Source organism: Felis catus, chromosome D3, assembly GCF_018350175.1.
Source record: "Felis catus isolate Fca126 chromosome D3, F.catus_Fca126_mat1.0, whole genome shotgun sequence".
NCBI classification, from domain to species: Eukaryota; Metazoa; Chordata; class Mammalia; order Carnivora; family Felidae; genus Felis; species Felis catus.
In genome coordinates this window covers 45,912,354-45,931,329 of record NC_058379.1, presented here as the reverse complement: position 1 = coordinate 45,931,329, position 18,976 = coordinate 45,912,354, and the positions used below count along the sequence as shown (strand labels likewise).

General features: G+C 45.0%; 1 protein-coding gene across 4 annotated transcripts in view; it reads left to right on the top strand.

Annotated features, from left to right (window-relative positions):
• Nucleotides 1-18,976, top strand: part of TMEM241 (transmembrane protein 241) — a 116,445-nt gene that overhangs the window by 50,570 nt on the left and 46,899 nt on the right. For 3 of the 4 annotated variants that reach the window (XM_019815072.3, XM_045041780.1, XM_045041779.1), the window contains 5 exons: nt 1,680-1,731; nt 3,573-3,621; nt 4,508-4,553; nt 6,418-6,453; nt 8,787-8,821. In XM_019815072.3, the coding sequence (XP_019670631.1) occupies nt 1,680-1,731; nt 3,573-3,621; nt 4,508-4,553; nt 6,418-6,453; nt 8,787-8,821 (218 nt within the window). The remainder of the gene's footprint in view (nt 1-1,679; nt 1,732-3,572; nt 3,622-4,507; nt 4,554-6,417; nt 6,454-8,786; nt 8,822-18,976) is intronic. The other variant, XM_045041778.1, reaches the window with a different exon arrangement.

Genomic DNA, 18,976 nt, shown 5'->3' with positions numbered 1-18,976 from the left:
TGGGCAGAATTTATTATATACTCTTATATATTCCTATTTTGTGTCTTATTCTAAATTTTACTCTTTCTCTCTTTGTGTATTTTTTCCCTGAAATATTCTGTTCCTAAGGGGAAAATAACGTGTGCTAGATTTCAGCTGCTGTCGCCCAAACCTTCACTAAGAGTTGTGCGCTGCTGATGGGAGAAGTAAAATGGAAAACGTGGGAATGACTTAAAATTTGAAAAATATTTGTTTGCAACTTAATGGGTTTTTATGATTCCCGTGGTGGAAAAGTGCTGGCTGCAAGGTCAGGGATCTGAGCCGTCCTCTTGGGCCACGGCAAAGTGACTCAGGGCAGACTTCACAGCCCTCTGTGCCTCATCGCCTCGGCTGGAACACGAACCGGGCTGGACCCTCAGGCGGTCCCTGTGCCTCCAGTGTGCTAACTGCCTTGTTCTCTAGCTCCTTCCGGCTTCCTCTACAATAGCCACGAAGCTCATTCCTGAAGATAGGAAACTAACAGACACACGGATTTAGGACTTTTTGTTTTGCTTTTATTACAGGCTGCTACTTGGAAAAAAAATAACAACAACACTGTCAGGACTCATTCTCTTGTTTAAAAGATTAGCAGGTGTTAAAGAGAGGCATTAAAACCCACTAATACCTGATATATTAAGGTATTGCTCAAGGCCCGGTTTGGTGGGAAAACCAGGCGCTGTCTCACACCTGGCTGGCCCCCATCTTCTCTCAGCCCCAAGGGCTGTCTGACACTCACTGCCTGTGGATGGGGAAGGATCCTATATTCTCTAAAGTCTTCTACTATAGGTAGACACCCAGTCCATTAGAGTTCTCTTCTCCTTCCACCTGCCTCATCCTATGTGGTCCCAGAAACCCTTCCGACAGCCTCCCTCCACTCACCACACCCTTTGCCTCTGAGTGCCTTGGTAATCTGGTGCCTTGGAGTCTTCTTGAAGCCATTTGTGTGCCTTCTTAAGAGTTGGCAAGGCTTTAGGATGGGGATGGGCTGGAGTGGAGGACCTTCCTGTGACTCAGGATGTTCCCTGTCATCCTGACCTTCCCAGGGTTGTGAGGTCCCAGCTCTGAGGAGTCCTCTGTACCGGTTCCCCTGCCTCGGTCCAGCCGGCCATGCGGGGTGGGTTATGCATATTTGGCAGGAATGCCGTCTGAGTAACATTGGGTCCTTTCAGGATTTCATATCAGGAGGCACATGATGTACATCTGCCCTCTCATTGGACATGTTAAGTTTGATCACTTGGCGAAGGTGCTGCACCCAAGGTTTTAATGTGCTTTCTTTTGCCCAAGTGCTATAACTACAGCCTGATTGCCCAGTTTTCCACTAGTGTATTTTTGGGCATCTGCAGTTTGAAAAAAATCTCCTTTTATTATCTATTTCACCGGCATCCTGTTTTTCTCCAGTGAGCCAGCTGTGGTTTTACAAATGCCTGTGTCTGGGGAAAGGCCAGCTGAGCACCGGGGAAGAAACTGTCTGGTCACCAGTGGAGCACATGGTTGACAACTACCTACTGGGGTTCTCAGAGGAGGGACGGGGGAACGGGGCTTGGTCTCGCAGGGTCTTGGCCTCATCCGTGCTCCACTCGATGTGTTTCAATCTCCACGGTCTCTGGGAAACACTTTGATGTTGAAAAGTGAAGCTGCCTGTTTTATCTCCCTTTGCACAGTGCCCTCTTCCTCCTGGCTGCTGCAGGATGCCTCCCCTTCAATGACTCCCAGGTCAGTTCAAGTGCATTCATTTTGCCTTCCAAGTGTCTTTTACTCTCTGAAGCTTGCATGTATGAGCAGAACTTTCTAGTCCTTCCTCCTAGAATCAGAAGAACCCTAGTCTGTACAAATGCATTTCAAATCTTCTGGGCCGGTACCTCTTGGCCAGGTTAACATCTTTTCCTCAGGCTATTGCCTTCTCCCCAAGGCTGTGGCAATGCAGCAGAGTTCTGGCCTGTGGGTGCTGTGGTGGGTGCAGTCTGCCCTCTGTAGGTGCTTGGAGGACCCACAAGCCAGTGCCCAAGTTGCCTTAGCCTCATGCATTGAGGCAAAGTTGATTTTCCCCCTCAGCCAAGGGCCTCCTCATCTGTAGAGTGATTTTCACTTTGTTTTCCTGAGTTTTTCTTTATTAGGCACTGAGGACCCACCCCTACCCCCCAGTACTGTCATCTCATTAGTGGGTCTCTTTTCTTTCTTTTTTCCCCCAGCAATTATTAAGTCCCCATCAAGTGTCAGGCATTGAGCCAGGCTCTGGGGACACAAAGAAGAATTGTCTTCATCCAGGCAGAGTCTAGACAGAGCGAAGGGGAGGGGGACAGATAATAAACAGATAATTACAACACAGGGAGGCCAGAGCTCTGTCCTGGGGAGATACGGGATGTTGTGAGGCACCTAAGAAGACTCAGGGACCCAGAAAGGAGGAATAGCTAACAATTATAGGGAGCTATCTATGTGCCAGGCTCTGTGCCAATGTTTTACAAGTCTTATTTTATTTAAAATCTCACAGTGTTATGAGGAAAGGGACTATTATTATCTCTGCTACAGAGCTAAAGAATAATGAGGCCCCAGGGCACCTGGGTGGCTCAGTCAGTTGAGCATTCAGCTCTTGATTTTGACTTGGGTCATGATCTCACAGTTTGTGAGTTCACACCCCGCGTTGGGCTCTGTGCTGACAGTGAGGAGCCTGCTTGGGATTCTCTGTCTTCCTCTCTCTCTTCCCCTCCCCACTTATGCTCTCTTTTTCTCAAAAATAAATAAATATTTTAAAAAGAAAAGAATAATGAGGCCCCAAAGGTCCCCAGCTAATGAATAAGTGGGGATTTTAGAACTGATACCAGATGTATCTGGTATGATAGCCCTGCTCTGCTATCGGACCAAAATCTTGAAGGGTGAGGAGGAGTTGGGTAGGAGAACAAAGCAGGTGTGGGCACAGTCCTGGAGCTCTCCTGAGTATTCTGTGATTCAAATTTAGTGAGCACATCTTATGTGCATGCCTCTGTGCCAATTCCTGCCCTGTGGGAATTTACAGTCTAGTGGGTGGTAGAGAAAGAGACAGGTGACAAGTGAAATAGAGCATGTCAGATGAGATAAGCTTCTGTGGAGAAAAATAAGGAAGGGAAGAAGAGAGGGAGTGCCCCCCCAAGTTGGTGGAGGGGGAGCATTCATGCTTGGGGAAGTGCAAATTCTTTCCCTGGAGGGGGTACAGTAGATAGGACTGGGCTTGTCAGAGAGATCCTTGGGTGTCATGAGTTTGAAGTTAATCCTAAAGTCCCTGGGGGACTGGTGAATGATTTTAAGCCATAGGCAACACCATTGGATTAGCCTTTTAGAGACAGTGTGAGGACAGTGTGGAGAATGGGGCAAGGGGTGCTGGAGACAAAGAGCCCTGTTAGGAAGATTTTGTAAGCAACCAGCTGAGAAATGAGGACGGACTGGCCCAAGACCCCGAGAGTCCTGTTGTGGAACCCTTGCTTGGCACTGTGCATCCATTATTTAGGGTTTCCAAGTGCTATGCTGGATCCTGTTTGTCTATACTTACAGCCGCTTTTTTTTTTTTTAATCCTGTGTTACAGTTTGATCCAGATGGATATTTCTGGGCTGTAATTCACTTATTCTGTGTAGGTAAGTTTTAAAAGAATGCTTACTTAAATAATTGAGGCTTATTATTTTGACCTTATCATATATGTCCACTTTTCAGTGACTCTGAGCGATAGGAAGATTAAAGACCAGGTGTCCATGGGAATCTACCCCCAAAACCACGAGCACACTTTACACACTGTATGTATGTTCGCCAATTTGACAATAAATTATATTAAAAATAAAAATTAAAAAAAAGACCAGGTGTCAGGATTAAAATTACATGGGCATTTTCTGATCTGATTTTCCTGTTTTGGAGTTTTCTTCAAATATTTTCATTTCTGATACAGTCTCCTCTTTTTCTCGACAAACATTAATTAACTCACCATGGCTCGGGCCCCACTTGCTCAAGTCTACTTGCGACATGCCGGTTGGTGTTCTCAAAAAGTGGTGAGGGAGATCCAGAAGTTTGGGTCAGAAACACCCTCTGTCAGCAGTATACCCGAAGAAAAGCAAGGGAGGGAAATAAAAAGCCTGTCTGACTTTATTTGAAATCGTACGCTCAGTGTTTCCTGTCTGCTGTCGTGGAGGGAAAGCAGTGCCCTGACTTTGTTACACACAGTTCAGAGATCCAGTGTTTCTTTCTCCTGGGCACCCTGCAAAGGAAGCCGAAAGCTTCCTGTTAATTGTCTCCTTCTGCTGATCACGAGCCTTCCTGGCCCAGCACTCTTCGGTACTGAACTTTTATCACAGGGATTGTGGCTTTCACATCTTGGAGCCCTCCAGTGTTGTTGTCGCCCCCTGTCGGCTGTGGATGTCCCTCGTGGGAAGGGTGGCCCTTGTCCATGTGGTTTTCATGCTTCCCTGGAATTGCCTGCAGCCCTTTATGCAGAATGCCCTGTGCCAGTAACACCCATTGCTTCGTTTTCAGGGGCTTATAAGATATTGCAGAAGTCCTGGAGACCCAATGCGTTAAGGTAAACTTTAAAATTTTTTTAAAGTTTATTTTATTTTTTTGAGAGAGAGATAGAGAGCAAGCAGGAGAGGGGCAGAGAGAGAGGGAGGCAGAATCCCAAGCAGGCTCCCACACTGTCAGCACAGAGCCCCAAGGGGGTCAGAACCCACAAACCGTGAGATCATGACCTGAGCTGAAATCAAGAATCGGACACTCAACTGATTGCACCACCCAGGCAACGCTAAAGTAAAATTTAATTCATTTATTTTTATTATTTTTTTTTAATGCTTATTTATTTTTGAGAGAGATAGAGACAGAGTGTGAGCTGGGGAGGGCCAGAGAGAGGGGGAGACATAGAGTCTGAAGCAGGCTCTACAGAGCTCGATGTGGGTGGGGCTCAAACTCATGAACCGTGAGATCATGACCTGAGCCAAAGTCAGATGCTTAACCAACTGAGCCACCCAGGTTCCCTAAGGTAAACTTTTAAAGTGTGGTGAGTTCTTGTTTGGTTAAAGCAAAGAGGGGAGGCCCATAGTGTCGTGAGCTTGTTCTGTTCAGCCAGAAACTCTGCAAGTCTGGGTTGTGGTCAGGACACAGCAGCCTGGGGCCCCCAAAGCCATTTGTCCTGCTGTTGGGCCGTTCCAGGCGGGGTCCACCAGCACCTGATCATACCAATGATGTTTGAAGAGCAGGGGGGTCCTCTACCCTCTCCCTTCAGAGGCAGCGTTCAGACGACATTTTTATAAAAATTATGTGACTTGCTGCTTTGGGCCCTAGTTAACTTCTTCCAACTCAGAGACCAACTCTTTTTTCTGGTTTCCTCAGCCCCTTCCTAACTTGACTTTGTTTAGACCCAGAAATTCCCCAGTCTGTTCTGGGGTAAAATGAGGCCTCTATTGTGGGCAGTCAACATACCAGCCTTGGCAAATGTAAACGGAAGAGACGGGAGTCCCGGTGTGAGTTGGGCTGCAGCTGGGAGGTCAGAGGCCCTAGACTGGTCTCACTGGCCTCTCGGTTTCAGGGCCCGCTGGTGGGCCTGAAGGGAAGGACCCCTGGGAGAGGGTTATACTCGGAGGCTGTGACTTGGGTCCCTAGAGCACCTTTCCTTCTTTTAATGAAGTGTTTCTGCAGCAAGAAGCCAGTGGAGTTGCCAGATAAAATACAGAATGCCCAGTTAAATTTGAATTTCAGATAAGTAGTGATCCTTTTTTTAGTGTAGCTATGTCCCAGGCAATATTTGGAGCATACTTAAACATGATTCTTTATCTGAGATTCAGATTTATTTGGGTGTCCTATATTTTTACTGGTCAAATATGGCAGCCCCAGGAGCCAGTCCAGTGGCCTGAGAGTTGACATTCCTTTTTAAGGAGGCAAAATACATGTAGAAGATAATCTGCCACAGGTGAACATGTGTGTGATAGCACCAAACTAGGAAACGTGTTTTAAAAATGAGCCAGGGGCCCTGGGTGGCTCAGTCGGTTAAGTGTACGACTTCTGTTCAGATCATGATCTCGAGGTCCTTGAGTTTGAGCCCCTCATTGGGCTCTGTGCTGACAGCTCAGAGCCTGGAGCCGGCTTCAGATTCTGTGTGTGTGTGTGTCTCTCTCTGACCCTCCCCCACTCACACTCTGTCTCTCTCTCTCTCTCTCTCTCTCTCTCTCTCTCAAAAATAAATAAACATTAAAAAAATTTTTCTAAATGAGCCAGGAACTAATTTTGAATATACTCGTTTGGTATACTCGCTATACCATTTATTGACAATTTTTAAATGTAGAAACTTAACCATAGATATAATTTATTAGTAGAAGGTGACTATTTTGTGTATGTAAAACACTTCTACTATTTCACATGTTTTATCTTTTTTTTTCTTTTTTCTCATTCCTTAGTGACATTGACCAGCAGTACTTAAACTACATGTTCAGGTAAAATATAATTTACATTTTCAAAGAACAACTCACGTCTTTCTGGCGCTAATGGATTTTTATTTTCCAATATTTTGATTCTGAGCCGATATGCCTACCAGAAAGGCAAGCTAAATAATTTGTGAGATGACTTAAAGTCGAGGAAACCAAATCGTAGTTCTGTCCGTAGACTAGGCAAGAGGGACCTCTGTCTGGCTCCATACTTCAGAAGGCCATGCTTCTCCCCATGGCTTATGGAGTCTGTAAGGCTAAGGGGACATTTCTTCCCAGGGCCCATACCCTCCTTTCTAGCCTGGGATCTAGAATTCCCTGCTCAATTGGTCCCGAGCTTGATTCCAAGGCCTCCTTGGGTCTGTCTTCCCAACTCTTTCCTAGACCCAAGAAGTGTCCAAAACCAGGCTGTTAGTGGGGAAGGAGGGTGTGCATGGAGGGTGGATTTGCAGGCTGATGTGTCCACACACAAGTGTGTGAGGCCTCAGTGTGCAGGAAGGAGCCTGGGGTGGAAAGAGAAGGGGGCTCACTGGGAGCCAGGAGCCAGAGGCTGGATCTGTCCATGCGACCACATTCTGATATGAAGCTCTAAGGACTCCAAGAATTCTGAGTTCTAATCCAGGCTTCCAGGTTGTTTTGAAGGTATATTTATTTATTAAGATAGAATGAAGTTTGAAGCTTGATTTATAATATTTAAATACGGTATATGGACTGTTGTTCCTATACCATTGGCGAAAGCCAAGCAAAGAATAGGGCTCTGTCAGCTAAATAGAACAGCTGCCTAGTGTTTCTGGAGGTTAGTGGTCGCTGACTGGGACCTAGCTGAGAAGGAGCATGAGCTCTGCCATGGAGAGCCCAAGTTTGCACGAATGCAGCCATGCTTGGGAAGATGACCCGGGCCGGGGATGTGCCTCTCAGCATTTGGTCATGGTGATTTCTGCAGGAAGTTCTTCTTAAAACGTTCAACGTGAGCTGTACTCTCCATCTGCAGATAAAGCTCATAAATATCAGTTTATTAAAATGCCTTTTTTGAAAGGATCCACTCCAAGCATGGCTATAGGCCTCTTTTGTACTCTGCTGAAAACAATCATTAGTTCCACTCTGCCCAGACATACCAGCAGCCTTTTCAAGAGATTCTTCTGAAAATGCAGAAGGCTCTTGATGTTTAAAATGTTTCCGTGACATCAGAACACGCTGGCAGTTCTTTTTCTCCCCAGAACTTATTATAGTCTGCTCGAGTGGCAAAGGAATAAGGGGATGGAAAAGTGAGCCTCTGTGACCCCTGACTCATTCTTCTGTCAGCCCAGCTCCTTCCCCTCCAGTAAGGACACTCATTGCCTGTGAGCCTGGTGCCAAAGGCTTCCTGGCTGGGCCTGCCCCGCACCCCACTGAAGAAGCCACAATTCTGTTTCCAAGGATTTCAGTACAAGTGATGAAGATATGTGAATCAGAACGAGGGCTGCCGTTCAGTTTCCTGTGGGCACTGGACACTGAGGCCATCAGCACCTAGAGAACTGGGATCCTTCAGATCCCTAAGGCAGCTGTGCTGGTCTGTCAGCCAGAAGCTCTGCCTGACAGAGCCAACAACTGGTTTGAACTCCCTTTAAAAAAAAAAAAAATGTAAGCTTATTTATTTTGAGAGAGAAAGAGAGAGAGAGCACAAGCAGGGGAGAGGCAGAGACAGAGAGAATCCCAAGCAGGGTCCACACCACCAGCATAGAGCCCAACGCAGGGCTTGAACTCATGAACCACGAGATCATGACCTGAGCTGAAGTCGGACGCTTAACCGACTGAACCACCCAGGCGCTCTCCTGGAAAGTCTTTTTAAGTAGACTCCATGTCCAACGTGAAACTTGAACTCATGACCCCGAGATTAAGAGTCACGTGCTCTACCGACTGAGCCAGCCAGGTGCCCCCTGGGAATTTAATTTACCCTCTACAAATTTAATTTTGTGGCAAAAGTAGATTCAGCTCACACCCAACAGCTATTTTTTTAGATTGCAGCCTATTTGTAATTCACAGTTTGCTTTGTTTAGCTTACAAATATTCTTGGAAGATTAGGTGAGTGTGATAATTCTTGGTGGCATGGATGACCTCAGAGTGGGGCATAGATCCTCCGTCCGTCACGGGGTACGTTCAACCCTCTTGTCAAAATCTGAGGCATCTTGGGAGATTCTCACCCTCTCACTGACAAGTTGGATTTAGGCAGAATGAGACCATTCAGTGCAGATAATTTGCATTTAGGCTAATTCACTCTTTCCAAGTAGAATGGGTGGAAATGTACGTTGTGATTTTTCAGTGCTGGGAAAGACTTCTTCACTGCTCTGCTGTTTCTTTTTCAGTGTGGTGCTCCTGGCAGTTGCATCTCATCCGACAGGTAAGTCGGACTGTTTTATGTGGCCCATTCAACCCAGTGCTCTGACACCGCCCCCTCCCCGCCCCCTTATTATCCCTAAGGGACGTTTTGTAAGAGAATGTGCTTTGCCTTCAGGATGGAAGCTCAGGGGTTAGGCACGTCCCACATACTTGAACCTGGTCTCGAGGACCCATTGTGGATTTATCGCCCATGAATTTATTCTTAACCTTTCTTCAATTTTGTTGTCTGTGTTTTCATCTGGTGTGGTCTCAGATGTACAGACAGGCTTATTATCTGCCAGATAAACTAGTGCTCACCTTCTCCACTTCTAAAGTTCCTTCTTCAAACATCCAGAATCGCTCTTCAATCCTAGTGCTAAAGGATTTGGTGAGAAAGTTCAAATTCACCCTACTTCTAATTGACCTCCTTTCATACCTTTTTATCGTATATTAGCCTGCAATATTCAAGATTCCTGATTAAGGAAGTCAAGTTTAAAGTTTACCTTTACCTTGTTGCTGCCTTGGTTACTCTATAGTGGTTTTTCAGATTCAGGAATTGCCCACAATACTCTATTCCATTGTGGTTTTTTACTGTTTTGAAGTTGGTGCCAAAGATAACGAAATAGTATCTGTGTGCAGTATGGCTGGAAATACATGTTTTCTTGGCCATGCTCCTTAAACTAATGTTTGTTGGCCATTTGCTGTGCATGAGACATTTCCCGAGCTCTCAGAGTCTCAGTTAAAATGAGAAAGGTGAACCGGGTTGTTTCTAAGGCCCTTTCTAGCTCCTATGGTGCCCAAAACAATGAAAGGTTTCTGTTGGTGCTTTTAGCTGCTTCAGACTCTTTGAATTAGTATCTTGAGGGAACTGTCGAGAGTGACTCAGTGTTTCTAGATTGTATGTGACCCATCCAAACCGTGCCTCATGAGGATAATTTGAATTACCTTTTTCTCAATGCATTAGTCTACACTTGCCCACATTGATGCGCATCTATTTTCTGCCGGTTCCCACAGTCTGGTGTTATCTCCAGACTCTGAGGTTTGCTGTGGAGTGCTCTCTGCACTCTCACGTGTTGAAAGCCTATCCTTTGTAAAATAAAAATCATATGGACCCCATGGTGTTGACCCTGAACAATCTGCTCACCCATACTGCTGGTTGTCTGCCTTTACATGCGCTCTTGTCATTCTTTTGCACGGCCAGGAGGTTGCCACCCACCAGACATTGCAGAGCCCCCTAAGGAACCTCCCCTTTGAGATGTGTTTCGGTCAAAGCCTTTGGAAAGTTCGCTGGTTCTGCTTGGTTTGCATGCTTATTGCTCCCTGAGTGATTACTGGTGGATTTGGGCGAATGGTTCTCACCTCAAGAAATCCCTCAGCCCTTCAACCAAGAGGTGATGCTTGTTCGTTGTTACTCATGATTCTCAGAGCTGGAAGGAATCTTAGTGACTATCCTTGGTGCCGTCATATTTTACAAATGAGGAAATTGAAGCCCAGAGCAGTTAAGGGACATGGCCGAGATGGTGCAGGGGAGGTGAATAGCAGAGAGAGACTGGAGTTTAGGTCTCCTGACCCTTCTCTCAGGTTTTTCTTTTTAAATGCTTCTTTTTCAGTGATTCTACAGTTTATTATAAAGTCTCTGGAGTGAGTGAATACCTTCAGTGTTACTAAACTTCCTTGTGGAGCTTCTCTTGGTTTTGATGAAGTTTTTGGGGTGATAGTGGGGTTCATGGGGGTCTGGAGCCCATGACCAAGAAAGAATTCTTGAAGACATCTTTGGTGCAAAAAGGTGATTTTACTAAAGCATGGAGACAGGACCCGTGGGCAGAAAGAGCTGCCCAGGGACCATGAAGAGAGACTGGTTACATACTATGGAGTTGGGGAGGTAAAGTCCATGGGAAGTTTCTAGTGAGCTTTTCGTATGCTAAAGAAGACTCCCAGGATAGTGGAGGCCTAGCTATTGTCAAGCTAAGGTTGTTTTTCCCTCTAGCAAAGCATTAGCATTAAAACAGTAGGAAGTTCCTGGAAAAACGTTTTACTCTGCCAGCCTCAAGTGTTTGTCAAGGGGCTGTAGGTTATAAGGAAATTTAGTTCTATCTGCCATTTCCTTCTGCCTTTGATTCCCACATTACTATGGAGGGGTAATGGAGACTTAGGTCCTGCAGGACTATAATCTCTATCAGTTAACCATTTGTTTTCTCCCCTTCCTTCATTCTTGGGCAGCCAAGGAGTGGGAGGAATATCACACATATCCCACCTGGGGGTTGGGGGGTGGGCAGGGCTGCGGCCTGTCAGCTTGCCTTATGCTTCCTCATCAGTTTGAGGGCCATTTTGTCTACCGGTTTCTGAACACAGTGATGCTGGTAATAGTTTATACGGTTTGGCCAGCAATCCCACATTTCATCTTGAGTTATTGCTAAACTTTTTAGGTTCAATACAAGAATATCTTGGGCACTTACTTACTCTCTGGGAACACAAAGTGGTCAGTAGCCTATGGTTGCAGAATGGCCTAGGCAGAAGAGTAATTTAAAATAGGCCCCTCGGGGCACCTGGGTGGCTCAGTCTGGATAAGCATCAGACTTTGGCTCAGGTCAAGATCTCATGGTTTGTGAGTTCGAGCCCATGTCAGGCTCTGTGCTGACAGCTCAGAGCCTGGAGTGTGCTTTGGATTCTGTGTCTCCCTCTCTCTCTGCTCCTCCTCTGTTCATGCTCTCTTTCTCTCTGTCTCACACACAAAAAAATTAAACATTCAAAAAAAAATTTTTTTTAAATAGGCCCCAGATTTTTTTTTTTTCTGAGGTGATGAAAGTGTTCTGGAATTTGCTGGTGGTGATGGTGTACAACTCTGTTAATATGCTAAAAACCAGTGGATTGTACACTTTATTTTTATTATTATTTTTTTTATTTTTATTTTTTTTTTATTTTTTATTTTCCAACGTTTTTATTTATTTTTGGGACAGAGAGAGACAGAGCATGAATGGGGGAGGGGCAGAGAGAGAGGGAGACACAGAATCGGAAACAGGCTCCAGGCTCTGAGCCATCAGCCCAGAGCCTGACGCGGGGCTCGAACTCCCGGACTGCGAGATCGTGACCTGGCTGAAGTCGGACGCTTAACCGACTGCGCCACCCAGGCACCCCTGTACACTTTATTTTTTAAAATGTTTATTTATTTTTGAGAGAGAGAGAGACAGAGAGAGAGACAGAGAGAGACAGCATGAGCAGGGGAGGAACAGAGAGGGAGATACAGAACTCGAAGCAGGCTCCAGGCTCTGTGCTGTCAGCACAGAGCCCAACGTGGGGCTCGAACTCATGAACCATGAGATCATGACCTGAGCTGAAGTCAGACGCTCAACCAACTGACCCACCCAGGAGCCCCTTTAGAAGGGTGAATTATATCTCAATTAAAAAAAAATGTATAGGGCATCAAAAACAAAAACAAAAACAAATCGCTCTTATTTGAGAACCTGTTTAGAACTCAGTTATACCAGAAAAAGATATTTACAACAATGAATTTTCCTTCAGATTATATTCAAAAACAACAACAACTGAATGGACGTCAGATACTCACCCCCATTCCTTCTGCAGGTTTTGACTGCACGGTATGGTGAATGGCTGAGGATGAGTCTGTGGTGGGCAGCTCAGGGAGTTGTAACTCCCATGGGGTTCATCAGAGAGAGGCTCCGTATGCTTCCCTGGAAGGACTCCTGCATGCAAGTTTGTGCGTTGTGGTTTTCAGGTAGTGGAGGTGATTATCTTTGCAGGGGCCAGGTAAAGAAAGTTGGGCTCCTGAGAAGGATTTTGCTGGCCTGTGAGACTGGCTGTGACCCTGGTGTCAACAGCTGAGGTGGCCTTGGCCTCCCTTGCTGCAGGTGGCTGAGGCTCCCAGTGAAGGGATGCCCCAGAGCTGTAGGGTTCAGGAATCCTTCTGGCCTCAGTAGCCATCATAGCAGGGCTCTGGCAAAGGCCCCGGTGAAGGTGTGTGTGTGGAGTTATATACAGACTGGTGGCAGCCTTCTGGAAGAAGCCCAAGATTTCCATCTGTACCAGCACCAAGTTCAGCTTTTAATCCATGAGCGGCCCAGGGAAACACTGTAAAACCACACCTACTTCTGTGTTGTGACGGTACTCTGCGTGTGGTCACCATGATCCCGTTTGCTGCTTTCTTAGAACTTCTACAAATTGTGTGCCAAGGGGCCTTAAAGATGTGTGTGGCCGTTTCTCTTTTCCCCTCTGGTCAGTGGAGTGCCATTGACTTGAAACCTTAGTATCAAGGGGCTGGCCCTTAAGTGCCTGCTTGACTCGGGGCTGTTGAGTAAGCAAAACAATCCTGACTAGAGTAGGGAGGCTGCTTGTGAAAACCACATGAAAGTCATTGTTTAGGTTTTGATTCACTTTAACTTTTCGAAACTCTCAGGGTTGCCACACACTGTTGTGGCCTAGCCGAACAGTGCCCTGCCCTTTGAAGTTGGGCAGTGCACAACATGAGCAGCTGTAAGCAGCGACTTGTTGCTTCAAAAAGCACTCAGGCACAGTACAATGGTTATATTTGTTTGGTAGAGTGGATAACTCAAGCAGATAGGTATATTAAGGTAGAAATCTGGTATGAGAGATGACGGAAGCTCAGAATCTAGAAGAGAACCAGGGGATCAGTTTTTCTCAGCTTTGTAAACCCAAGTCAATTACCCTAAACTCTTTGATGGGTCCTGGTGATGTTTTCTCATAGCAGTCTACAATTATTAAAGAGTTTACACAAATAAAACACCTGAGGAAAATACCTCTCCTCCAGAGGTATTCGAGGACTGCTGTGATGGGGGAGCTCCAATTCCTTCCAATTCGTTAGCTTTCTCATTGTACCCATGAGTAGTCTAGCCCATTTTTAAATGAGAACAACCCTTTATTCTTCCCCACTTGCTTATTACACTTTCCATCTAGAATGTCCACTGCAGGGCCAGAGTGTCAGGAAGGGCATGTTCCTGATTCCCTGCACCTGCACCAGTTGAGACCCAGTTAAGTCTCAGGGCCCATGGGTACAGTGTTTTTATGAAGGATCTGTTAGCAATTGCTGACATTTCTATTTTTATTTATTTTTTTAAAGTTTATTTATTTATTTTTGAGAGGGGGGAGGGAAGGAGAAAGGAAAAGAGAGGATCCCAAGGAGGTTGTGCACTGTCATCGCAGAGTCTGATGGTGGGGCTTGAACTCACAAACCGTGAGATTACAACCTGAGCCAAAATCAAGAGTTGGATGTTTAATCGACTGAGCCACCCAGGAGCCCCAACAATTGCTGATATTTTTAAAGCATGGCTTTCTTCCCTTTGGTTTCCTTTCACCTCTTCTTTTTTTTAACTTGTATCTTAATTATTTAGCAGTGCTTTTAAAACATTAAAAAATTGAGGTATAATTTACGTGTATGAAATGCACCTATCTTGTGTACGGCTTGGTCAATATTGACGAATGTATACACTCGTGTAGCTTACTCCCATCAAGATATCGACCATTTCTGTCACTGTAGGAAGTTTCCTCTTGCCCCTTCTTCATTACTCCCTTCTCACCCAGCACCAAAGCCACCATGATCTGATTTCTGTGTCCATAGATAAATTCTGTTTATTCTAGAGCTTCATATAAATGGAAGCACCCCGGAAGTATTCCTTTGTGTCTGGCCCTTTCATTCAATGCAGTGTTCAGAGATTCATCTAGGTTCTTGTATGTATCACCAGTTTATTCCCTTTTATTGCTGAGTAGGGTGCTAGTGTATGAACATACCTAGCAAATAAACATACCTCCTTTTGTTTATCCATTCACCTGCTGATGCTTACCTGGGCTGTTTCCAGTTTTTGGCTGTTGTAAATAAAGCTTTCATGAACATCCTTTTTTTTATATAATTTATTTTTTAATTTACATCCAAGTTAGTTAGCATATAGTGCAACAATGATTTCAGGAGTAGATTCCTTTATGCCCCTAACCCATTTAGCCCATCCCCCTCCCACAACCCCTCCAGTAACCCTCTGTTTGTTCTCTATATTTAAGAGCCTCTTGGGGCACCTGGTGGCTCAGTCAGTAAGTGTCTGTCTTCGGCTCAGGTCATTATCTCGCGGTTCATGAGTTCGAGCCCCGTGTTGGGCTCTGTGCTGACAGCTCAGAGCCTGGAGCCTGCTTCGGATTGTGTGTCTCCCTCTCTCTCTGCTCCTCCCCCACTCACACTCTGTCTCTCTCTCAAAAATAAATAAACATTACAAAAAAAGATTTAAAAAAAAGAGTCTCTTATGTTTTGTCCTCCTCCTTGTTTTTATATTCTTTTTGCTTCCCTTCCTTTATGTTCATCTGTTTTGTGTCTTAAAGTCCTCATATGAGTGAAGTCATATGATATTTTTCTTTCTCTGACTGACTAATTTTGCTTAGCATAATACCCTTTAGTTCCATCTACGTAGTTGCAAATGGCAAGATTTCATTCTTTTTGATTGCTAAGCAATACTCCAGTGTGTGTGTGTGTGTGTGTGTGTGTGTGTGTGTGTGTGTGTGTACCACATCTTCTTTATCCATTCATCCATCGATGGACGTTTGGGCTCTTTCCATACTTTGGCTATTGTTGATAATGCTGCTATAAACATTGAGGTGCATGTGCCCCTTTGAAACAGCATACCTGTATCCCTTGGATAAATACCTAGTAGTGCAATTGCTGGATTGTAGGGTAGTTCTACTTTTAATTTTTTGAGGAACTCCATACAGTTTTCCAGAGTGGCTGCACCAGCTTGCATTCCCACCAGCAGTGCAAAAGAGATCCTCTTTCTCCGCATCCTGGCCAACATCTGTTGTTGCCTGAGTTGTTAATGTCAGCCATTTTGGCAGGTGTGAGGTGGTACCTCATTGTGGTTTTGACTTGTATTTCCCTGATGATGAGTGATGTTGAACATTTTTTTCACGTGTCGGTTGGCCATCTGGATGTCTTCTTTGGAGAAGTGTCTATTCATGTCTTTTTTGCCCATTTCTTCACTGGATTATTTATTTCTTGGGTGTTGAGTTTGATAAGTTCTTTATAGATTTTGGATACTAACCCTTTATCTATATGTCATTTGCTAATATCTTCTCCAATTCTGTCAGTTGCCTTTTAGTTTTGTTGATTGTTTCCTTCGCTGTGCAGAAGCTTTTTATTTTGATGAAGTTCCAATAGTTCATTTTTGCTTTTGTTTCCCTTGCCTCTGGAGACAAGTTGCGTAAGAAGTTGCTGTGGCCAAGGTCAAAGAGGTTTTTGCCTGCTTTCTCCTTGAGGATTTTGATGGCTTCCTGTCTTACATTTAGGTCTTTCATCCATTTTGAGCTTATTTTTGTGTATGGTGTAAGAAAGTGGTCCAGGTTCATTTTTCTGCATGTCGCTGTCCAGTTTTCCCAGCACCACTTTCTGAGGAGACTGTCTTGATTCCATTGGATATTCTTTCCTCCTTTGTCAAAGATTAGTTGGCCATACATTTGTGCATCCATTTCTGGGTTCTCTATTCTGTTCCATTGATCTGAGCGTTTTTGTGCCAGTACCATACTGTCTTGATGATTTCAGCTTTGTAATACAGCTTTGACATCCAGGATTGTGATGCCTCCAGCTTTGGTTTTCTTTTTCAAGATTGCTTTGGCTACTTGGGGTCTTTTCTGGTTCCATACAAATTTTAGTATTGTTTGTTCTAGCTCTGTGAAGAATACTGGTGCTATTTTGATAGGGATTGCATTGAATATGTAGGTTGCTTTGGGCAGTATTGACATTTTAACAATATTTATTCTTCCTATCCAAGAGCATGGAATATTTTTCCAGTTTTTTGTGTCTTCTTCAATTTCTTTCATAAGCTTTCTGTAGTTTTCAGTGTATAGATTTTTCACCTCCTTGGTTATGTTTATTCCTAGGTATTTTATGGTTTTTGGTGCTCATGAACATTCTTATACAGGACTTTTTGTCTCTTCTTGTCTTTTGGATGAATACTTAGAATTCTGTATCTTAGAGTTGATGTAGTTTTAACTTTTTAAGAAAGTGCCAGTTTTCTAAAGTGTTTATACCATTTTACACCCCTGCTCAGCAATGTCTGAGAGTTCCAGTTGCTCCACATCTTCACTAACTTTTGGTGTTGTCAGCCTTATTTTAGCTAGTCTTTGTGGTCTCTTGCTAGTGCTTTTGTATGAGCTACCCTTCTCACTCATTCCCGAGTGACTAGAAAGATAAGCGGTTTTTTAGATGCATAGGATGGGGCTTTGGGACACACTTTTGGAGTACTCGGGACATGGTGGTAGGGATTGGGTAGGTCTCTTTAGTTCTGGCCCTGCCACCTTTCCCCCTTTGGGCACTGGGTTTGCTTCTTGGTGAATGAAATCCACCTCCCCCTCTAATCTTTCAACCTCATGATTCATGCAGAGGCTTCAAGAATCTTGGAACCTTGCTTCCCCTTGGACCATTTTAAGCACTAGTAGAGAAGAGAAGTTCTTCCTTTGCTTGAAAGTGTGCATGTGGGGAGAGGAAGTTGTCTTGATGTTCAAATATCAGTAAGTCTTGAGTGTGGTAAGATTGGGCCACACTTTTCACCATGGCAGTTTCATGTTCTGTAGTCTTCAGAGAATTCGGATTCATTCCCTCACTCAGAAAGTCAGCAGATTTTAACTGGAGCATAAAAATGAAGGTTCATGTTGTGATGAGCCCCAGGCATTGTACGGAAGTGTTCAATCACTATATTGTACACCTGAAACTAGTATTACATTATATGTCAGCTGGAATTTAAATAAAAACTTAAAAGTGAGGGCTCAGTTAGAACTTTATTGCCTAAGCTGCATATTGTTGCCACAAACTATGTTTACGACTGTTGAACTACTTAATCTGTGCTTAAATTGTGCAGTTCACAATCGCTGGTGCAGGAGTGGTCTTGTGAGCATCTTTACCAATTTTTTAGGTCCCTGAATTTCATTCTACTGAGGTTGGGCCAGCCAGCCACACACCGCCTCATTTTCAGGGCCATTTGTCATGTGGTCATTAACCTTTGCTCTTTAGAGGTTGGCACGCACCCTCTTTGTTCAAGAACTCTAGTAAAAGACAAGGCAGGCTGAAGGCATCAGAGGGGAAGCATGTGGGGCAAATTTGAAATTAAAGACCAGCATAGCCAACTGGAAAGTGGAACATTCTCTGCAGGGGAAGCAAGAGGAGTTTAGGTGTTTTGGATACTTTTGGTTCAGTAGTGCTTATTATGGGTTGATCCTAACACAGTGGATTTGGGTAAGGTACGGTCCCACCTCGCAAGGACTTGATGGTTACAAAAGGAGAGACAGGCATGGTCAACTAGTGTTGTGTGAGAAATATATGGAGGTCATAGAAATGGCTCAAAAGTAAGCTGTTCTCTCTCTCAATAATTTATCGAATCAGTTTTTAGGATTTGGGTGAAGGTTATCATGTGACTGGTAAATTTTCTAGGACTGTGATTTTTCCTTTGCCTTCCTTCTTTCCAGTCCACCTCTCAGCACTCCACTGCTCGTTAGAGCCCCTCGGCAGCCTGTGCTGGGCCGGAAAGGCTGCCAATGCTCCGTGAATCTCATTCGTGTCCCTGGAGCATTTCTGAGGACAGCCTGGGTGCAGAGAGGAGGCGGCGCCAGAAGAATATTGAGGTCCTGCACTTAGTTGATCTCCTCTCTGCCCCTCCTCATCATCACGCTGACTGCACTGCAGTTTCTCTGAAACCGGAAGGGAAGTGGGAACAGGGCCAAGAACCACAGCTGCCAGAGAGACAGCACAGAGCCTGCATGGACTGTCGCCTCACCCGACCGAACAGGGGGCTCTGGGGCTGGGGTGCCTAGGTTACCTCGCTGTCGCCTCTGTGTGGAAAGGCACTTCCACAGATACCGTGTATTTCACGCACTAGACGTCTGAGCCCGATGGTGTTGTGTGCAAAGCCCCTCCACCCGTGCAGGTCCACACAGATGAGAGAGGGGCTCAGGGGAGTCGTGGCAGCAAGAAAGCCAGAGCTTTGAACCTATGGTCGGGCTGCACAAAAACCAGGTCCCAAGAGACCCACCCTGTCGTGGCTAAGAACTCACACATACGCACAAACGAAACAAAAGAGTCGTCGTGCTAAAAGCCCTCTAGGGCACTGGAATTCAGCATTTTCCTTGCCAAGAGGTGGTTGAATTATTTGAAATCAGTTAGGTCTCTGAGGAAGTATAT